Source organism: Anser anser (genome assembly GCF_964211835.1).
Source record: "Anser anser genome assembly, chromosome: 19".
In the NCBI taxonomy this organism is placed as follows: domain Eukaryota; kingdom Metazoa; phylum Chordata; class Aves; order Anseriformes; family Anatidae; genus Anser; species Anser anser.
In genome coordinates, this window is record NC_139740.1 from 12900348 (window position 1) to 12921926 (window position 21579).

The 21579-nt window shown below is 50.9% G+C and overlaps 1 protein-coding gene across 2 annotated transcripts in view; it reads left to right on the forward strand.

The window, feature by feature from the left end:
• The window catches only part of MAP2K6 (mitogen-activated protein kinase kinase 6), a 55762-nt gene that overhangs the window by 20387 nt on the left and 13796 nt on the right, over positions 1-21579 (forward strand). For both annotated transcript variants that reach the window (XR_014574094.1, XM_083805736.1), the window contains exons 2-12: positions 1521-1587; positions 2922-2970; positions 5362-5475; positions 6999-7118; positions 7862-7978; positions 8426-8477; positions 10520-10647; positions 11324-11401; positions 12267-12406; positions 15156-15201; positions 18550-18665. Coding sequence is in view for 1 of the 2 variants with exons in the window: in XM_083805736.1 (XP_083661862.1) it covers positions 1521-1587; positions 2922-2970; positions 5362-5475; positions 6999-7118; positions 7862-7978; positions 8426-8477; positions 10520-10647; positions 11324-11401; positions 12267-12406; positions 15156-15201; positions 18550-18627 (989 nt within the window). In the remaining variant the exon portion in view is untranslated. The remainder of the gene's footprint in view (positions 1-1520; positions 1588-2921; positions 2971-5361; positions 5476-6998; positions 7119-7861; positions 7979-8425; positions 8478-10519; positions 10648-11323; positions 11402-12266; positions 12407-15155; positions 15202-18549; positions 18666-21579) is intronic.

Here is a 21579-nt window from a genome sequence, read left to right on the forward strand (position 1 = left end):
CAAAAGGGTCAAAGAACAGCTCCGCTAGCTGTAGAAATTCCTGCACTTGTTTTTACAATTATTTGTACTTCCTTACAGACCAGCTTCTACCTCTTGGAAAATCTGAGAGCTGTTCCTCATGCTTCTGAGTGGCCCCACATCTTTTATTTTGTCTCTTCTGCGTTAGACTGGAAGCTCTTTGGAGCAGAGAACTTTTTGTTTTGTTTTGTTTTTGTTTTTTTTTTTTTGCTTTGTAAGTTTGCAGCTCTGCAGATTTCTAATGACAATAGCGAGCGTGCACAGTGGTTTCCAGTAAATGCTTTTCCCACGAGGTGTCATCAGCTGGGTTGTAGCAGCCTGTCCCATCCTGGAATTGCTCTTTGCCAAACGGAGCGAGCACGATCTTGTCTTTTGGAGCAAATGTTAAAGGAAAAAAAAAAAAAAAAAAAGGTTGGCAATGTGAATTGACTAATTACTTCAAAAAGGTCATTTTCAGTTCTGGGTGCTTGCGCTTTGATCTAGCACCCCTCCGGCACTGGGATGCGCAGACATCTATCGACCTGGGTTTGTGTCAAGGGGAAAAACAAACCCAAACATGTATAGGTGAAGTTTGAAGGAGAGCGTTGGGAATAAAGAGTAGAGCTCAGGCTTAAAAGAAAGACAGTAATTGATATAAATTGTTAGGCTGAAAATGTTTAAAGCCTAAATTAGCCGCCTGTGCCTTTTTTGGGGGACCAGGGATTTTATTACACGCTCAACCAGCCAGATGTTTACCTTGGGGTTTTGGTGACATGACTTATGTTTTCAGGTTATTTTATCCATGAATCCAAAACCCCGTGCTGAAATGTGGCTGTATATGTTTAGTCATAAAAAGGTTCTTGTATTTCTCTAGTCTGCCTGGCTCTTATGTCTGCCGGCTTGGACCCCCTTTACAGGAGAGCCTGCATTTGAACTGCTTCAGAGCTTGAGCTGCATCCAGCTCAGCAAGGCTTGGCTGGTCAGTGTGAACAGAAACAAATGGCTTTGAAGCCTGCAGACTTCATTCTGCTGTATTTTTTGCTGGGTTTGCACGATTTTAATGGCCAGGAGGTGAAACGTCAGTTTAAACAGAATCAGAATCTAGTTCGGGACTTTCGGATTCAATCTGAGAAGGATTTTTAATCCTGCCAGGGTTTGCAGTAATATATCTGGAATGGTTAAAATCTGTCTAAGAAACATTTTAAGGGATCCTACATGGGTAGGGCTGACGAAGGAGAAATACCTTTCTTTTTGCGTTTTCACATGGCCTTTTCGCATGCTAGGACTCTTGCCTGTTTTCTGTACCAAGCTGGCAGCCAGACCTTGCAGGTCTAAATGAAGCATTACTGAACAAAGGCACTTTATGTTTTGAACTCTGTGCCCTGAGTCTACACCACCAGCCTGGCCTGGCATTTATGTTAAGTAAGGTCAACAAATATAGACAAGCTGCATTTTGCAAATTAAAACCAAAAAAAAAAAAAAAAAAGGCCTTTCTTTAATTCTGCCTCTTTCTTGTTTCGCAGGCAAGAAGAGAAACCCTGGGCTGAAAATTCCTAAAGAAGCATTTGAGCAACCACAGACAAGCTCCACGTAAGTCGCCAAACACTGAGGGAGAATAAAAAGAAAACCACGAGCCCCGGCTGCCTTCCAGTGCCTGCGCTGCTGGGGCCGGGCCGGTCACAGCCAGCAGCCGGGGCTCGTCCTTGCAGGGCTGGGATAACGGGAACCCTTCGCGAGGAAAATGCCTAGGTTCATTGTGGCACCATTGGGGAGGATCAGAATCAACAGCCCTTGGATTTCTTCCCCAGCTGCACCTCAGGGGTCTCCGTCCATCACGCTCTACCCTTGGTCCATGTCTTTGCTGCTTTGTGATGTGCCGAGGAAAAGGAAAAAAAAAACAGGGTGGGCACCTGGTTTTAACCCACGTGGCACTTCTGCCACCCAGATCGAGTCTGAGAAGCAGCTGGTCAAGGCAAAAAAAGGAACCCCTTGCCTACATATTCAGCCCTGCAAAAGAAAACCTTGTGTTTTTAGGGCATTTTTTTTTCAACTGTGAAGGCTGCAGGTATCAGAGCTCACCTCCATGAAGAAGCTCTGTAGCTGTGTACTTTCCACCTGCCCTCACATGGGAATAATTTCAGGCTGATCACCCCATTCCAGAAATAAAATAGCAAAACCCCAGGTGTTCTCCTCCCTCCCTCCTGCCCCTCACAGCCCCAGCCCCATCCTGCTGCCCCTGGGTGCTTCGGAGCAGCAGCTGTTGGGTGCACACCGTGCTGATGCCCAAGCCTCCCTTTTGGGGTTTAGTGGGGCAGGTCAGCATGGACCCCATACCTCGTGTCCAGCAGAGGAGCGTGGTACGGGCAATGTTTTTGGTAAAAACAACCAATTCTGCAGTGCTGGAAATGAGGGGCTCCCCGAGAGCCCCATCCCTGGGCAGCCCCGAGCTGACACCTTCCCTGCCCGGGGAGAAGGGGGAGGATGTGGCGAGAGGCTGAGCCCTCCCCATCTTGTCTTAGCTATTTCTGGAAAGGATTAACGGAAACCAGGTTTTGCTTTTGACCTTTATGCCCACTTAGTCCATATTTCATGCAGGCTGACAGAGATTTGGTGCTTGTCACCTCGCTTGCCTTGCCCAAGCGCAGGCTGCTGAAGGAACAGACCTCTGGGTTCCCGCACAGGGGATTGGATGTGAGAAATGCCAGCTCCAGCAGCTGCCTTCCTGATCCCTTTTTGGGGTGACTTTTTGGATCTTGGTTGTATTTATTAATCCTGCAAAGCTAGGAGACCATTAGGCTGCAAGGGCTGCCAGCTTGCACCAGCAAGGGGATGGACAGGGGTCTTTGGGGGTTGTAAATACTTGTTGAGGGAAAAATTCACCTTTTAAGGAACATTTCACATCCCTTCCCTTTTCTCTCCTGCAGGCCACCCAGGGATCTAGACTCCAAAGCCTGCATCTCTATTGGTGAGGAGGTAAGACTGGGAGTGACGATGAGAAGAAGACCTTTGGGGACAGGCGCCCGTCCAGGGCTGGCTGCTTCTCCACGCAGGCTGCTCTTGGGATTGCTTCCTTCTTAACTGCAGCCAGAACTGGGGAGGTTGACAAACACCGGCTATTTACAAAATGTGGCCCATTTTGCTTGAAGCAGGGGGGTAGATGCTGGATGCATGGAAGCTGAGAAGAGCCAGGCTGGGATTTTGCTCCTCCTGGTTTTTGTGAGCCCTGCGAGCCACCTCCAGCCCTGGAGAGCCAACTGCTGGCTGCTGGTGGTGCTCCTCCAGCAAGGGCTGTCCCCAGAGCACCGGTGGGCAGCTGGCTCTGACCTGCTGCTTGTCCCCCCCTCTCCGATGTGCCCCCAGGGGCTTGCCCTTTGCTTCCCATCACACCGGGGGCTCCTTCAAGTGTTCCACTTCGGAGATCCCTGCCCTGCCTGAGGTGCAACTAATCCCCTGGAAATATCCGTTGCAAAGCGAGGGGATTACTAGCATGAGATCTTACTCTCCTTTGCAGTTGCTCTGCTGATTTAAAGCCTTCGTCCAAAGTATTTCCCTTCGCTAATACCGAAGGCCTTCTCAAGAGCCTGACTCAGGGTAGATCTTCCTGTCCTGGAAGCAAATCCTTCTGACAGCATGGAAAGCGGTCCACCTGATGCTATAAAAACATAGCAGGAAAAAAACAAAACCGAGGGCAGCTATTTTGATAGGAGAAAACGGCACAGCAGAATTTAAAAAACACTTTAAAGCCAGGTAATAAATTTATTAGGTGCAAAAGATAGACCTCGGTGTCAGCAAGTTAATTTATGAAGTGGAATACTAACGCAGTGGCGTTTTATGCTGTCTATCTTTGGATGCTTTTCTTTCATTTTGGACTTTGTATTTTCCCTGGCATGGAGCAGGGGCTGGAAGGTGGAAAGAGTGCGAGATGCCTCTGGAGCAAAATGGTGCAGCACCAAGGCAGAACAACTGCCTGCTGCTAGAGCAAATCCAAGAAAATCATTTCTCCCCTGCAGTCCCAGGGACGAGGAAAGTCCAGGAGCTCCAAAACGGCTCCGTGCATGGAGGCAGAGAGCCCGTGTTGGACGGTGCGGAGAGGCAGTCTTCTAAAACACAGAGCTTGGTCTTTTTTATGGATGTGGCTATCTCGGAGAGACTGATGTGTCAGGGCTTGAATGTCCTGTGGGCTCAGTGCTTACTTGTCCAGTCTAGTTCCTTTAGGATGCGCTCCCCTCTTCCACCAGCCTTCCTCCACTCACCCCAATCCCTGGAGAACGCCACTTTCCCCTTCTCCCTTTAAACTTTGCTGCTAATTTTATGGGTTGCCCTGAGAGAGTCGAAGTGCCTTCATGGAGAGGGTCCCGTGGAGCAGTAGCAGCAGTGTCAGAGATGCTCAAATCAAGCAGAAAATGTTCGTGAGGGCTCCTTCAGCAGGCAGCGGAGCCTGAGCGCACAGTAACGCAGTGTATGGGCCCCGTGCGCTGCAGCCCCCCCGGCCGGCACGGACCAGGCTGCAGGATTTTTCTGCTGTGCAGGCAAAAAAACGGTGTGGGATTATGCGCCGTGAATCAGTTCATTATAAGCCGCTTCTTTCTGGAGGATGATTGACTGATGTGGTTGCGCGTTCAGCAAACAGAATGGCCGGTTTTAGTAGCAAAGGCATGTTTTAAAGATCCAAAAATAATAGTAAGCAAAAAATAGAGCTGCTGCACAATATCGCGGCGTGAAGGGAGAAGGGGCAGGTTAAAATGCAGGGCTGCAAACAAAGTAATCCTTTGTGTAAGGCCGGGAGAAAGAGATCTCCAGTGCTAGACGAAATAAATCCTTCGTGGCTTAAAAATGGGGCGCACTCAGTATTTGGCCGATCTGCAGGGATGCAGAAATAAGAATTTACGGGCCTTAAGAAAAATTGGAGATACTTCCATGATTGTTTGGGGGAGGAGAAGGATGGAAGGAAACAAACAAAAAAAAAAAGAGAAAGAAGGGAAACTGAAGGTGATTCCCAGGGGAGAGGCTGCCGGGGCGCTCTCCATCCCATCTCGTGGCGAGGCTGAGGGGTGGCTGGGTGCGGGTGGCTGCAGCACCCTGCCGAGGAGCACCCTCCCTGCACTCATCCTGCTCAGGGTGCTGTCCGTGCAGGCTCCCCGCTCATGCACCAGCCCTTTTCAGAGCTCTGCTAATTATTTCAGAGTAGTTAATCCTCCCGTCAGCTCCTGAGGGCCATGGGTTTGTTTCCAGCCTCGTGGAGCAGGCAGGGTGGGGGATGCAGGGGGATGAATTCACGTGCTCAGCGGGGTTGGATTTGGGTTAGATTTGGGGTGTGTTTTGCTCCTTGCGTCTGCCTTCTTGCTGACGGGTTCCTCCCCGCAGAACTTTGAGGTGAAAGCCGATGACCTGGAGCCCATCTCCGAGCTGGGACGAGGTGCGTACGGGGTGGTGGAGAAGATGCGGCACATGCCTAGCGGGCAGATCATGGCAGTGAAGGTAGAGTGAGCCTCCCGAGCTGCTTTCTGTGTGTTCGTTGTGTGTGGACGCCCTCTGCGCCCTCGTCCCTGCGCATCTCTAATCTTGCTTGTTCTGACGCATGCCTTTACCGGGATCCACTTCTTTCCAAGTGGAATCCTCTTTCTACACAGGGGCAAGGAATCCCGAGGTGGATTTGGGCCCTGCTGACCAAAGAAAAGGGATGTGTTCAAAAAGTGGGATGCTCAGTGTGTTTCCTGCATTGTGGTGTATACAAACATATTGTTCTTCTGTGTCTGCATATGCCTGATTTTGCCAGGATTTTAGAGGCTATATGCCATCATTTTTTAATCATGCATATTTTTTCTAGCATGGATATATCCTCAGTTCAGGGCTCTGCACAGTAACTGTAATTGTAAAGAGGACTGTACTGTAAATTCAGTTGCATAAGATCATTTTCTTCAACTGGGACTTTTTTTAATCTCCTTGGAACACAGAATTATTTTTTTTTTCACATTTTGTCTGCTGCAGTGGGGTCTTGATTCATGACAGGTTTGTAGATGCTATTATGAAAAGTTTTCATAACAGCAGCTTTGACTCATAAGCTTGCAGCTTAAGGAAATAGTCATGGGAAAATTTGTATCTTGGGAAAGGCCAGTTTTCACAGGGCTGAATTTTAGCTCAAATTTCCTTTCAGAATAAGAAAAAGGCAAAAAAAAGATGCAGAGCTGGAAGCCAAGAGCAAACTGAAGGGAAATTCTTAGCTCCTCTGTTATGGCTGGACCTTGCTGTGGATGCTGGGATGTGTCTCAGGGCCTCCATGTTCCGCATTTTGTCTTCTCGTTCACCAAACTGCAAAAGACCTCTCTGAGCATGACGTGAAGGGGGTGCAGCAGGCACATTCGGGCTTTTACTTGCATCTGCAGTGCTAAACGGTGTAACTCCATCATTTACTGACCTCAAGTGTGTTTGGCCAAAGAGCCTGGATATGTGCGTGCCCCATATTGAGTTGTGCTGTGCCTGTTTGTTGTGCTTCCCAGCTGAGGGGCTGCAGGTATGTCACATAAATGACATCTCTTCCCCAGGAGACTGGGAAACGTCCACTTTTCAAAGCCATGAGGCACACATGGTGTTGGGCTGCAGGGATGGAGCCTTCTCTCCTGACCAAAGCTGCTGATGTACACAGATGGATGCTGCAGCTCCAGGAGCCGTGGGTTCCCACCAGCCTAGAATTCGATTCCCTACTCCTTTCTGCTCTCCCAAGCCCCAGTGACTTTTGGCTGTTGTAAAAAAAACGTGGCATTTGCCATGCAAAATCCCCTGCAGTTTGGGCTGAGGTCAAAAGACCTCTTCATCCACCGTGGCCTTCTGTGGCACCGCGGTGCCTGTGTTTGGGATGCGCCCATGACAAATAGGGATGATAAAAGATAAAGGCATGATGTCAGGACATGCTGGGCAGCACGGCACCGCTGCGGTGGGTCCCCGCAGCAGCAGCGTGCTGACAGCCGTGCTGACAGCCAACGCTAAACTGCTTTGTGTTCCAGCGCATCCGAGCCACGGTGAACAGCCAGGAGCAGAAGAGGTTACTGATGGACCTGGATATCTCCATGAGGACGGTAGATTGCCCCTTCACTGTCACCTTTTACGGGGCACTTTTCCGAGAGGTACGGCATCCCGGAGACCGGCTGCGCTGCCCTGGGGGGCTGGATCCCCTCCCAGGCTCTGAATTCCCCTGCCTTCCTCTGAATCCAAGGGTTTGATCTGGATATGAGACATGGTAGAATTTGAATTTGCTCAATCCTGGCCTAAGGGCTGTCGTGTGCAGTTATTTCGTGGTGAGCGAGGAGTGGCACGCTGCCATGTGAGGAAGAGCTGAGAGCATCCGAGCCCCTGTGCTGGGACGCTGGGGCTTGGTGGTGATGGGGGTGGCTGGGTGCCGAGGACACCAACTCACAGCCTGGTCCGTTTGTGTTAATATTGTCCTGACTTGCGATGAGAAAGCCACATGGAGAAAAAATGTGGAAAGGTCTGGAGAGCACGATTTATTGAAGAGGTTTAAGCCCAGCCCTGCAGAGCTGAACTTTTCCTGGCTGAGCGTTTGCTGAGGGACCTGAGCACGTAGGAACCTCAGTCCTGATAACTTTCAGGACTCCTAAATCACCAGGACTCTGCTTTGGGATGAGACAGCAGAAAATGCACTCTAAGTGGTAGGGAAGGTGGACAGCACTTAATTCCAGCTGGGGAGGAGGGAAAGAGAAAGCCCAGTAGAGTTTTGCTGAATAACTTTTACAAGACAGGGAAGAAGCAAACAGGCCAGCAAAGGGCAAGTGCCAAAGCAGACGTTTGTACATGAAAGGCAAGGATGGTCCGTTCCAGTGGGCAGATGTTTGCTTTCTTTATCCTCCAGGGAGACGTGTGGATCTGCATGGAGCTGATGGATACCTCACTGGACAAGTTCTACAAACACGTCATTGACAAAGGCCTGACGATTCCTGAGGACATCTTAGGGAAAATAGCTGTCTCTGTGAGTATTAGCGGGGCGAGGGGGGAAGAAAAAGGGTGTTTCTTTTCTAAGCCAGGTCCTGCATGACCCAGCCTCCCAGCAGTATTTGTGCTAGGAGGAGCATGGTCCACGGGCCAGCCCATGTGGACATTCCTAGGTGGCTTCTAGTTTTTGGTTTGGGGTGATGCTATTTATAAGCCATAAATACCCCCAAATGTGCCTGTACACCCTGTAATTGAGAGGCGGCACTGTGTGAGATGTGGGGAGGTCCCTGCAGCTCCTTTGCCTTCTCAGTCGGGTCCTGGTGCCCTTGGAGATCCCTGGGGACCCGCTGTCACCTCGGGGTGCAGGACGCACGTAGTTCCTCCCCTCTGAGCAGGTCCATGAGGATGGGGGGTGAAGCCAGTGAGTGTTCCCTCCCCGTTGCGGTGCTGCCAGCTGTGATTCACTCTAGGTTTGTTCTTTCAGATCGTAAAAGCACTAGAACATCTACACAGTAAGCTCTCCGTCATCCACAGAGGTAAGAGCCAGGCACGCAGCCGTGGCCGTGCCGGTGTCTGTCCGTCCCATGCTCCGTGGTGTCAGTCTCGCAAGGGCTGACCTTGCAGCCAGGCACAGGGCTCCCATATAAAATCCGCCCATATAGAATCAGCCTTGGACAGCAAAAATATTCCCCAGTGTCCCACGACCAGCAAAAGCCATGGCAGAAGGCTGCTGACTCCATGCTGGAGCTGGAGTGGAGGAGAAGTGGGCTCCAGCCTGATGGTGTTGGCAGAAAAGGGCAGTTTCCCTTGCATTACATTTCCCTAATCCATGGTCTAAATCCATGGTGTGCTTCAACACCTCTGCAAAATTAAAACAGACTTTCCCTTCTGACTTTGGTGCGCTCAGGCTTTGTGCAGGCTTCTCCTGGAGCTCAGCAGCTCCATGCTGGTGTGCAGTGGGAGGCATTTCCTTGCTGGCAGGGATCTAACTATCCGCAGCCCCTTCTGTGGGCTTCCCCAAATGCTGGCGGGGCAGAATGGTTCAATACCGAAAACAGCTTCAAACGTAGTCTTGAATACCCTCCTTAAACTCTTCCGGCATTTTTCCCATTTTGGATCTCAAATACGCCATGAACACGCTCAGAAAAACACATTGCAGTGTTGCTGCTTGGTACCTTTATTTCTAAAGGATTATTTTCAGTTTGTTATGAGGAGGAAAAAGCCCTCTCCGGAGTGTGGCTGTGGGGGGAAGGAGTGTCCGAAGTGAACAGAGGTCAGCTCCAGCAGGCTGTCATGTGCTGTAGGTCCTGCACGTGGCTGGGGACTGAGTTCCTGCCTTCTGTGTCATTTGCAGTGGGTGGAAAATGCTGCTCAGCTTCTGAATTTCTGTTTGCTTCTTTGATTTCCACTGAAAATTGTCTTATTTCAGGATAATAACAGATGGTTGAGGATCTCAGATACCTGAAGCACTTGATTGCAAAGCGCTGATTAAAGAGTAGATGTTAATGAACTGTAAACCACCCAGTGCTAAAGAGCAGGACTCAAAAACAGCTTCTGGTCTCCCTCAGATGGTGTTTCAGCACTTATAATTAATCCTTTATCACATGTAGGTAGATGGCCTTCTTGCAGAAGTGACCTCTTATTTCTGGGTGTCAACAGGGGAAGGATTGCTCCCTTTTGAGGCTCAGTCCTCAGATGAGAGAAGGGTAGCCTGTGTCGGGCATTTAAATAGCTCAGCAAATGGGCTTTGTGCTGACATTTCATCTGGGAGTAGCCTAGCCAGGAAGCCCCTGTATGCTCTGGCAGATATCACTTCTGACTTCTTTCTGTACCTTAATTTCCCTTGCTGATGGTGATTATAACCGCCTTCATGAGAATGATGCAAATGCGAATGCACCAGGGATTATAAGGCCGTGATGGGAAGCAGATAAATCTGGCAGTAATAAATAGATGAGACACTGGACTGATTTCCATAAGGTGTGGAGCACCCACACGCCTGCTGCTGTTCTCATTGCCTTCAAGCTTGGTATCCTTAAAATTAGAGGCCACTTCTGAAATCTTGATCCTTGTCTCAGTTTCCTGCTCCCTTCTTCCACTGCAATCCTCACGGCTCTTCGCCCTTTCCTGCCCATCTTTTATCCTTTTCCCCATGTTTTTTTTTCCTTGTGCTGGCAAGAGAGCAGCTTCAGCTGGGGACTCACCGGTGCTTCAGGCTTTCAGATGTCCCCAGGAGATGGCCCCAGCTCTGCCAAGCTGTTCCTTGTGAGCACTCTGATGGCCATGGCCATCCCCAGCTCGCCAGGACATGGTGGCTACACGCCGGGTTACCTCCCACCCCCCAAATCAACGAGGGGAGCCTACAAGTGAAAGGACAGTTGCAGGACATATGACAGGCCCACGAGGCAGTCACCTGAACTTGCAATAGCCACAACCGGCCGAGTTTCTGTCCTATATGGAGCGCCGGGGTTTGCATGGGCACCTTTGGTGCCCTCTGCTGATAGGAAGCTCTTTGGCTTTTTTTGGCTTGGCGCAGCCGCCCATGCATGACAGTGACTGTGGTATGTGTTCCTTCTTGCAGATGTAAAGCCCTCTAACGTGTTGATCAATACACAGGGGCAGGTGAAAATGTGCGATTTTGGAATTAGCGGTTACCTCGTTGACTCGGTTGCTAAAACCATGGATGCGGGATGCAAACCCTACATGGCTGTAAGTTGAGCCGCGGAGAAGCCGCTTGTGAAAGCTGCTGCAGGGCAGCCAGAGGAACATGAGCCTGGGTGTCGGGTCATCCTAAAGGGGGAAGGATCAGCCACCAGCATGTCCCGGGGCCTCATTTTGTAAGACGTATCCCTGAAGTTACTTGTAAAGGGGTAGAGGGAGGAGAAGGATCTCACGGGTCAAATCAGGTCTCCTGGGCACGGCTTTCTGCTGCCTTATCTCCTCCCTGTGACCTTGGGAAAGGCTTTGTAATTACTCCGTGTTGAACTTTTGCTGTTTGCCTTGTGGGGACAACAGGGTTTTCTTTCTGGGAGAAAAACACTCCTTTGGACTTGCTCTCTGCGAAGTAGTCGCACGGGGTGAACACGGTCCTGGAGATTCAAGGCTTGTCACCTCCTTCTTGCCTGATGTGCTGGGTCAGCTGCACCACCACAAACCCGGTGCGGGTGCCATCTCCTTCTGGTGACCTATTTCACTGTCTGCCCTTACTGGCAAGGATGTAGGCTCGATCTGATGCCAAGATGGCCAAGGGAAGGAGCTGGCAGCATGGGCTAAGCGGCCCTGGCCTGACACCCATGAAAGACCCCTCTGAGGCTGGTGAGCCCTGGGTGCAGGCATCACACTGGGTCCATCCCTGGTCCTTAACTGTCCTTGTGTCTCTTCACAGCCTGAAAGAATTAACCCGGAGCTGAACCAGAAGGGGTACAGCGTCAAATCTGATATCTGGAGCCTGGGGATCACAATGGTAGGGCAGTCTGGGGGCTGGCAGTGTTGTTGGGGTGTTGGGTGTGGTTTGTGGATTCGTTTTCCTCCCCGTAGCACCCTGGCACCGGTGGTACTGGTTCCCTGGGAAGGTGTCAGGGTTGGAAGGGGCACACAGCTCTGCAGCTACCAGCGAGCTTATTGCGGGGTTGAGGGGAAGGCGGACGGAGCTGCCTTGCTGGCTTTGTTGTGTCGGCGTGGCAGGACTGGTCTCCAAGGATGTCCCACCCTTGGGACACCCCCGAGGCTCTGTCTGCGGCTGTCCCTGGGGCTGCCACCCTGCTGGCGACAGCCCCGCTGTGGTGGCCACAGGCTGCCGGGAGATGGCAGCATGGGCTAAGGCGAGGGCATCCGGCACCGCGCGTCTGTCTGTGGAGCAGGTTGGATTTCAAACCTGAAAAAACATCCCAACAAGTCGCACTTAGCACAGTCCCTGTCAGAGGAGGGGGCATCGGTGGCATGTCCCACACACCGGTAGAAGCAGTGTTTAGGGGGAATCCATCTGCTTGCCATTTTATAGCACAGTGACCCTTTGCAATATGTATTTTTTTAAACTTCTAACCTCTCCCCAGTGATATCCAACAGGAGGGCAGCAGGGAGGATTGGACATGGAGGCTGCTGGGCGTCCTCAGGCCTGCCCTGTTTGCTGGGGGAGGTTAAACACAAAAGGTTTCCTGCAAGACACTGTGGCCTGGTGGGGTGAGGAAATGCCACGTGTTTGTGCAGGGCCCAAAAATACCACACACGTGGGTGGGTAAACATTTTGGGTGCCAAAATCCCGTGGAGTGGCAAGGTGAGTCCTGGGGTGTCTGTCCCCCGGGACTGAAGCATGGGTGCTGTCTCCCCAGATCGAGCTGGCCATCCTGCGCTTTCCCTACGACTCCTGGGGGACGCCCTTCCAGCAGCTCAAGCAGGTGGTGGAGGAGCCATCGCCGCAGCTCCCGGCAGACAAGTTTTCGTCGGAGTTCGTCGATTTTACCTCGCAATGGTAAACCTCCCCCGTCCCTGCTGCCCTGGCCCAGCTGGACCTGGCCCTTCTGGCCCTGGCCATCTGATGATGAGGAGGGCAGGTGCCGGTGGCCTCCCACAACAATGTCCCTATCCCCACAGTTGTCCCCCACAGTAGTTGGGACAGCCTGATATTTGTGAAGCAACCACCCCTCAGGGCAATGGCTGGGCCTTCGTGTGGTGGCCAGCGATGGCTGGCCTTCTCTGCTTGAGGCCCAGACTCGGTGATTTGGGGGACGTACAGGAAGAAGTGAATAAGAAGGATATCTCAGCCAGTCGTCCCCATATGAATATCACGGCCTGTTTGTGGCAGGGTGGGGAAGCTGAGCAAGGCTCAGGAATGGCCACATCCTCCAGCACCTGGGCCCTGAGCAGCCCCTTGTGCCACCCCGCTCCTGGGGGACGCAGCTCTGAGGGCAGGCCCGGCGCAGAGCTCGCCCCGCGATGGCCCCGACTGCGGCTGTCCCGCTGCCGGGCCCTCCGGCTGCTGCTCCGCTCTCTCTGGGACTCGGAGCTGGAAGCAGCGGGAGAATTTGGCTGCGTCGTAGGAAAAGGGTTGGAGCAGATGCGCGCTGTCTGGAGGCTGGGAGTGCTGCATGAAAGCGCAGGCTCTCCCAGCACCCGAGGAGACTCGCAGCTGCCCTCATCATATGGTTCAAAGAGAGCTGGCAGCAGCCCCGCGGCTCCTGACTGCTTCTCCCTCCAGCTTCCCTGGAAACCGCCTGGGAGGCGTTTTTATTTTCCAGGCGCTGCAGTGCCATCTGCGGCTTGCCAAGTTGGCAGGTGGATGGTGGTTTGCAGGGTAGCCAAGAAAGGACGGCAGATCGACAAATACAGAAATGTGAGACTGTTCCCGAGCTGCCAGTGTCAGGGCCTGGAGTCCGGCCGGCTCTGCTGTGACCCAGGAAGGGGATTATCAGCCACTCCTGCCCAGGGACTTTAAGTACCGACGCTCAGATTCTTTGGAGTCTTGTCCAAACATGTTTTCGAGGTCCCTGGATTTAGCTGCACGCCTCTCTACCGCTTCGTGCTGGGGAATACCTGCACATGCCCACACTGCTCTGTGTCTGTCAGAGGTGGGAGCTGGCTTGGAAAAACCATCTCACATAATGCCCACCATTTTTGCAAGGCCCACGCTGAGATTTTGGACCAGCTGCCTTTCTCCTGTGCTGCTGGCTCACTGCTTGTTATTGCAGACTTGCCTGTTTGTGCCAGGCACTCTGTTGTTCCCCACTGAACAGAGGCATAGTTTGCTTTTGCAGACGCAGTGTCTTGCAGCTATTGCCTTGGGTTGATTTAGGATTAAGATAGCCACAGCTGTTCATGGTGGTTGCAGTGAGAAGCATGACCCTACTGAGCAGCACTCGTATCTTGAAAACTCATGCTTTGGAGGGTACATGGCAGATTCTCTCTGTGCAAACTCTGTCATCTAGGATTACTGAAGACCCCTAAATACCAATGGAGTTGCATGGAATCAGAGGAGCGAGCTTTGGCTGCATGTTGCACTAGTTTTGTGGTGTCAGAGTCTGAGAATTTCTTCTGACACCAAACCAGGTCACGTTAAGACAGTGTATCAAGGCTAGCTGCAATTCAAGAGGTCGCAGGGTGAACACACCATCTGCTGTCTGGGGCAGTGAAGCTGCAGTGACCTGTCTGAGCTAGCATCAGATCTAATATGGCGCTTTGTTCCGGAAAATTTACATGAATTTCAGTAATTTGTCACCAAATTTCCTGGTATTAATAACCTCGGAAAAAAGGTTTTGTTTGTAGAGGTTCTAAATTAAGAGGATTATATCCAAATCCTGCTTCTGGACATGCCCAAGCTTAAAATTCACCTTAGCATCTCAGCTTGGGCTACTTTTGAGCTCAGAGGATGTGACACATCCCGTACCTCCAGTTCGGCAATATTGGCACGTATCGTTACTAGGTTCCTCTGTTCATTCACAACATGACACTAAACACGAGCCCGCTACACACAGCAAGCAGGAAATATCTATTCAGTGTGTGTCCTCCGCTTCCTCTGGGCTCCGGCAAATCCCAGCAGAGGAGCGACTTATCATCACCGAGGTTCTCACTTTTGTTTTGCTCAGTGTGACACCTTTTCCCCGCCACCGACGTGTACGTGTGTGAAGATCTTTTCAAGTTGCTCCAAGTGTCTTTCCCCTAAATACACTGTCAGGAAGTGAGTAGAGATTACGTCCTGTCTTTTAAAAACTATTTTCTGCTGGAGGGAAACCAAAATAACTTCCAGCTACAACCCTCCAGAGCCATCTGTTGTAGGAGAGGAGAAAAAAAGGATGTCCCATGAAACCGTCCCCACTGATAACAGCACGGTGATAAACAAATCGTTGTACACATGCTTCGGAGCCGCTTGGTCAACTCTCCCAGTCAGAAACTGGAGTCTGTATCCATTCCTTTAGTCGCTGACCTACCAGATAGTACCCAAAAGACCGATTGTGCCCGGTCCCCAGCAATAGGCAGTGGTATATAGGGTATATACACTGGTATATAGGGTGTCCCTGGATCTGTGGCCTTGTGCTCACTGCACTGGTGTACCCAGCGCTGTGTGCCAGCTGGGGCCTGTGTGCAGGCTGTGGTGGCTGGGGGTGTCCTCAAGACCTAAGCTGTTTGCTTAACGTGGATGAGTAATTTAACTCACTCTACAAGGACTTGAAACCTTGCTTAAATTTTATAAAGAATGTAACTTTTTTTTTTTTTTTTCATTAAAGCTTGAAGAAGAATTCCAAAGAACGGCCAACATACCCAGAGCTTATGGTGAGTGTGCCTGGATTAAACAATGTTTTAATGTATTGGTTCAGAACACGAGATGCTGAAGACAGGGTTTCCAATAGGGAGTGGTGATTTGGGATACTCAACATCTGAATTTTCATAACAGATACGAGAATCCTGGCACTTCAGTGTCTTGGGAAGGTGCTGCAAAACAGAGATGCTCTTGGAGATCAAGTCAATCAAATGCTATTCCAGTCAGATCAAGGGAAAAGAAACTGTAAAAACAGTGAACATATTTGCTAAGGGATAAGAATGAGGCTGCAGAAAATCACTTAGCAAGGGTAAAATCCTCCTCTGGAGTTTGTGTGATGGCTTCAAACACTGAAGCCAAATGCTTGCAGCACGGATGCTCCACATGGGCTGCAGGAGCTGAGTGGTCTGCTAAGCTTCATTGCCACGGAGGAGACTTTTTGGACAGGGTGATTCCTGGATGTTAGGGACAGAGACAAGTCTGTGACTAATAATTCCGGTTATTGAATTTTGTCTGCTGCTTAGAGACTGTTTGCTGTGAGCACGCCTAGGACAGAGGAATAACTGAGGAAGAAAATGCTGATAAAGACTCATGACTGGGGAAATGCAAAGCACTGCAGGGGGTCGAGGTCAGATGCACTTAACTGCTGATGAACTTCCAGCAGTGCAGACACTGGCATAAACTCAGGCACAGCTCTAGGCTGGAGCTGGCAAGAAGAGGGTCTAAGATGAGATTTTTCTGCCAGATATCCATGGCTTCGTGGCTAGTCTGACTTTCTGGTGTTGATCCTGATGCTCCTAACAGCTGGTGCTCCTAACAATCTGGTCCCTTTTTTACTGTCATCTGGTTGACAGCTTGCTAAAGGGAGTCTTCTGGTTAAGGGGTGGAAACTGCTGCAGAATATCCTCAGGCATCGGTGTCTTCTGCCCCATAATTGTAGGATGTGTGTGATGCCATCCATGGGGTCAGCTTCATCGCTGCCTCAGTCTGTGTGCTTGGAGGTGTTGGGACCTCCATGGTGTGAAAGCACCAGGGTTTAAGGTGTTCTCTGGCTGCAAGACGTGCTAGAAATCCACACACCTTTCAAAAGTGAGTTGTAAGCAATAAATGATTCCTGTGGCATTTCTTGCTGGGCCCTGTCATACAATTAGTCTATATATAGATCTGATTTACACACAGTTTGCCCAAATACTGGTTTCAGACAAAGGGAGGCCCGAGGTTTATGGCTTTTTTTTTTCTTCTTTTTTTTTTTTTATTATTGAATAAATACGTATATATTTTAAGCATATTTCTGAAGTTTGCCAAATGGCCTTTTATCAAAAAGGTTCACCGGAGCAGCTCCGTCTGTTGCAGCATTAATACCCATTGGCAAGCGAGTGCATTTCTATTGAATTAGGTTCTTGGATCACCTCTCCAGAGTATCTCAATGCTGTGGTATTTTATGGCTGACATGAATGTTGTGAGGTCCTGTGGTTGAGGGTTGCTGTTTTGTTGTGTTTTTTTTTTTTTCTTTTCTTTTCTCCTCCTCTCTCTCTTATGGCATTAAGTTGCGGTACTGGATTGGACTTGTCATTTAGACCAAGGCTGCTCCCTTGCTTTCCTGTGGAATTGAGGTTTCTCATGGAAAATATGACGCTATGCTATCTTGAGCATCAGGAAAACTGATACCGGTGCTTAATTTCATTTAAAAACCCACTTCCCCAGGTGAAGTGGAGCATGAAACTACTGCAGGGCTTCTCTCCGGTGGTCTGCACGTTGCAGGAGCAAGCAGTGCCCACCCAGCACGGGGCATTTTGTGCCATAACCAGCCTCAGCCATTGCGAAGGGGTTGGGTTCACTGAGAGGCAGGGCTGGAGGCCACCACTGCCACTCATGTCACGCTTGTGGGTGCATCCAGGCTGTGGTAGCTCTGCTTTGGGTGTGAATTCGCTGGGTGTGAAGGCAGTGGCATCTCGCTGGGGTAATGATACAGCAGGCCGCTTGGGCCGCTTCTCTGAGAGTTATTCAGGACACTCCAATTCCCGTGACTGTTTGACCCAGGGAGACCTTAAATTATGTCTGGATCCTTGCCTCAACCCATTTCAACTCTATTTCCCACATAATTGTGCTTCCTTTTCCTTGCTGCTGTGTCTTTGGGTTGCTTCCCGGCTGCTCAGAGCTGCCTCTCTCTTCACCGGATAACTTTCCGCTCGAGCCCACCTTGGAAAGTCTCTTTTCTTTGCCCCTCTCCTCCCTCCATGTGGCCACTGCTATAAATGACCTTTGAGATAGCCAACCCTCAGCGACGGGGGGTGGCAGCTGTGAAAAACCCTGTAAACTACAACATATCTTTAAAAATCTGGCTTGAATTGAGAGGGTCAGGAACCAAACTGAGCTCCCCCGGCCCGCGTATGGGAAGTACAACAGCATTTTACACACAGCAGAGCTTTGCCTGTGAGCCCCACAGAGCCCCAGCTGCTATTTGGCCCTTTCCGACACCCTCAATACAAATAAATGTAATTAACTTCCAAAACAGTGTGTGGGAAAGTGTGTTTCGGTGATTTCAGGTGGAAGCTGGCTGATCTCAGCTGATACGTTGCAGCCCCCGGGAGCAAACGGAGCCACCGGTGCCGGCAGAGAGGAGTTTTTTTTTGGGGGGGGGGCATTCGGCTGTGGGCTTTTTTCTCCTTTCACATATTTTTCCATTTGCGCTGAAATGTAGGCAAGATTTTCTGGCAGGATGTCTTCCCATGTTGGTCACGATTAAGTAGTTAAACATACAGCTGCGGATGGCTTTCCAGCCGGGATGGCTTTCCTCTCTGCAGCGGTTAGGGGTAAAGTAGCCATCTCCTGCTGCGAGCATGAGCAATTGCAGGGAAGAAATGAGACTCATAAGTCACCAGAGGGTAAATACACAGATAAAGCAGGAAGCTGAGGGAAAACCCACTGCAGTCAGCCTTCCTGCAAGGTTTTTTCCCTTGCTCCTGTTGGAGCTGGTGCGTGGTGGGGTGGGTAACCGCCGTCTCAGGAGCCGCGCTTCTCATCCCAGGGTACCGCAATGCTGCGAGCCAGCTCGGGCTGAAGGGCATGACATAGCAGAGAAAGATGCAGTGTTTTTAATACCTTGTGTTGCTTCAAGAGCAGCCCAGGTCAGCCCTCCCAGCCAGGGCAGGGTTTAGAGGGAATCCGCAGCCTCCATGAAGTGGCCCCTTGGGCTTCCTAGACTCCCTGCAGCTGCAAAACATGGAAAGCCCAGTATTATGATGCTAGCGACAAAGTGTTTTTCACTGTCTGGAAGACCGGCTGAAAAGGGGTTAGGTTTGGTCCTCGGTGTCGTGAATAATAAACTTTTTTTTTTCTTTCTCTCTTCTCTTCTTTCCTAGCAACATCCTTTCTTCACCCTGCACGAATCCAAAGAGACAGACGTCGCCTCTTTTGTCAAACTCATCCTGGGAGACTGAGAACTGGACTTGTATATGAATTGCCCTTCTGTGGACTGGTGGGTGCAGGGGAGGGGCGCGTGGCAGGACTTGTCATGAAAGCACCAACAGAAAGTAGCCGTATTTTGTTTTGTTTTGTTTTTATTCTGAGAAACCCCCGCCTCGCCGAAGTTTTTAAAAGGGTTCTTTGGTATCCATAGTGACATAGAACGAGCTGGTTAGTGAAATGAATTTTAATAAGGTTGGTAACCTTAAAACAAAAACAAAACAACAAAAAAAATTTAAAGAGTGATTTACATATTTAATGACAGTCAAAATCCCTCTTCCTAACTTTCTCCTTATTCCCCTTCCCTTCCTCCCGAACCAGAATTTGCTTTGTCATGGTAATAGGTGCTATGGTAGTCATGAAGTTGTATGTAGATTTATATTTTGTCCCTTCCATTATTTTAATATTTATGTTAAGTGGCCCTAGTGCTAGTGGTACTGCCGCTCGGGGATCCCTGCTCCAAACACTGCCATTGATGGAATAGATTTCTGTTTTATATGAGGATGAATGTGTGGTGACGATGATGATGCTAAATGAGGCCACAGCAAGCGATAGTTCTAGGGCTTTGCTGGGGTAAAGGTGTCAAAGGAGAAGAGAAAGACGAGAAGTGTCTGTGTCGTGGAAAATATTTAACATGCATCTTAAAAAGAATTTATAAACAAGGATCTCAGCTCAGCTACTCGAGCTGCCTTCACGGGGTGCGAGGCAGCGTCACTGTAAGGCAGGGAGGCCCCGGCGTCCCGCGAGGTCTCCTCTCCTCCGGAGACCATGCTCCGAGCCCGGGCAGCACGGCCCGGCCAGCCTGGTGCCTGCGGTGTTCTGCCAGCCTCCTGCCCGGGGAAAGCCCCTGCCCTGTGTCCCAGCCACTTATTCTGCTATAGCAGGCAGGTGATGAGGTCCGGGGTGGGAAGATGTTGTGGGAGACTGGCTGGGATCGAAGCCCCGGGGGGAAAAGGCTTGTCCAGTAAGTTGCACAGAGATCAGGAGGAGGCTGCGGCGGCTGGTCCCCACCTGCCCTTGTGCCCAGCAGCGTTGCAGTGTCTGGGGTCACCTGGGCTGGGGATGTGCTGCTTTGGGTCTAAAAGGGTGTTCCTCTCTCCTTCTCCAGATGGGAAAGGCCAACAGTCTGCATAGCAGGGATATCTCGGCGCGAGTTTCCAGGGCTCTCAGCGCTGCCTCGGCAGCAATCCCTCTGTGCTTGCCCGTAGACTTTGGGAGTGCTAGCGAGCTCCCCTGGAGCCTGTGCCGGTGTGCGGTTTGGGCCGTGTCCAGCGCTGGTTGGGATGCTGAAGGCAGCTGGGAGTGCTGGGCTCCGGCACAGGCTGCAGGTGTCCCCCGTGAGAGCGGCAGCCGGGAAAACCACGCAGGGAAACCACAGCCCACCCGTACCAGGAGCTTGTTGCTGTTGGCCAGGTCCTCAGAGAAAAGCTGCGAGCCAAGGGCAGGAGCACGGGGGCTGCCTGGGTGGTTGGGGAAGACAGCGTATCACGCTGCTTTTAGGTAAGGCGGTTACTTGCTAGAAAAGGGGGGAACTGTGCGCTGCAAGACATTGCCGTGAGTCTGGAGCAAGGCCACTTGCTCCAGATTGATGCTGGTTTGACTGAGCCAAACCTGCACAGCTGCCTTGCTCGGCTCTGAGGCCTTTGCCTTTGCCTGTGGCTCCTTCCCACAGCCCTGCAAAGGAGAGTGCCTGCATGTGGCTGAGCTGCAGCGTGCGTGCGTGCCTTGTGCCCCTCTGCGTGCTTCCCTTCCCCACCCATCACTTCTGCACAGGCTCTTGGAGCCAAATCCCAACTGGAAGCATGCCTTGCCCTGCAACATTTCAGTTGCACGGGGTGTAATTCAGCCTGGGATCCTGCCCTTTCTCTCCCAGTTTAGCGGCGTTGGTGTCCGTTGGAGTAGGTTGGGCTTCTGGACTAGCCTGAGCACCCACCTGGGAAGCGACCCCTTGGAAAGGCCAATGAGGAGGGCAGTGTTTGGAGCAGGGATCCCCGAGCGGCAGTACCACTAGCACTAGGGCCATGCCGACCACTTCAAAGAGGTGCAGACACCGCCAGTGCCTGGGCTGCCGCCGTCACCGCCACGGCCGTGGCTGGTGGTGCCCACAGAGGTGACTGCGAACCCTAAACCCGTGCTGCTCTGCCCTGGGGCCAGCATCAAAGGGGACAGGGCTGCATCGCTCCCGAGGATTCATTGATCCTTGTGCCCCTCCGCTGCGGAACCGGGTGGATTGAGGCGGGCTCGCAGGGGTCAAGGTGCAGGAGTTTCCTTGCTGCAAAGAGCTCACGGGTCGTGCAGGCTTTGGGGTGGAGGTTCCCCTTCCTCAGCCCTTGCTTCACGAGCCTGCCTGAGCCTCAGTAACGATGAGCTCCGTATTCCACTTCATGTCGAGGAGAACCTTTCAGGTCACATTTCGTTGCGGATGAAACACAAAAGATGTTTTACTTCACAGTGTAATTTTAAAAGGCCTCGCATGGCTCATAATCTGCCCTCTCATATTCCATGGTGTGTGTGTATGTGTTTTCTCTCTCTCACTTTCTCAGAGTCACAGAGCTGTTTTGATTGATTGTCCTCAGCTGCAGCTGAAAGTCCGGCCAGCCAGTTTATAGAGTTGGTTCCAGCATCAATTCTCGCTTTGAAAAACATGACATTTAAAACCACCCTTTGGTTTTCCTACATATGGATCTGATGCTTTTGTTAAAGATTGTTTTTGCTGCTTTTCTCCTGGAATATAAGTCTCGTTTGGACACCGCATCTCCTTGACCTCACAGCACCTTTATTTCAGTGCCATTGTAATTGACAGGTTGAATTTATGAGATACTGTCAAAGTTCAGTATTAATAGCAGATATTAATGTCACCAGCGTTTTCCAATAGAAAATTAATGTCAGTGTTGTCTGCAGCTAGTAACCCTCTAAAACGATTCCTG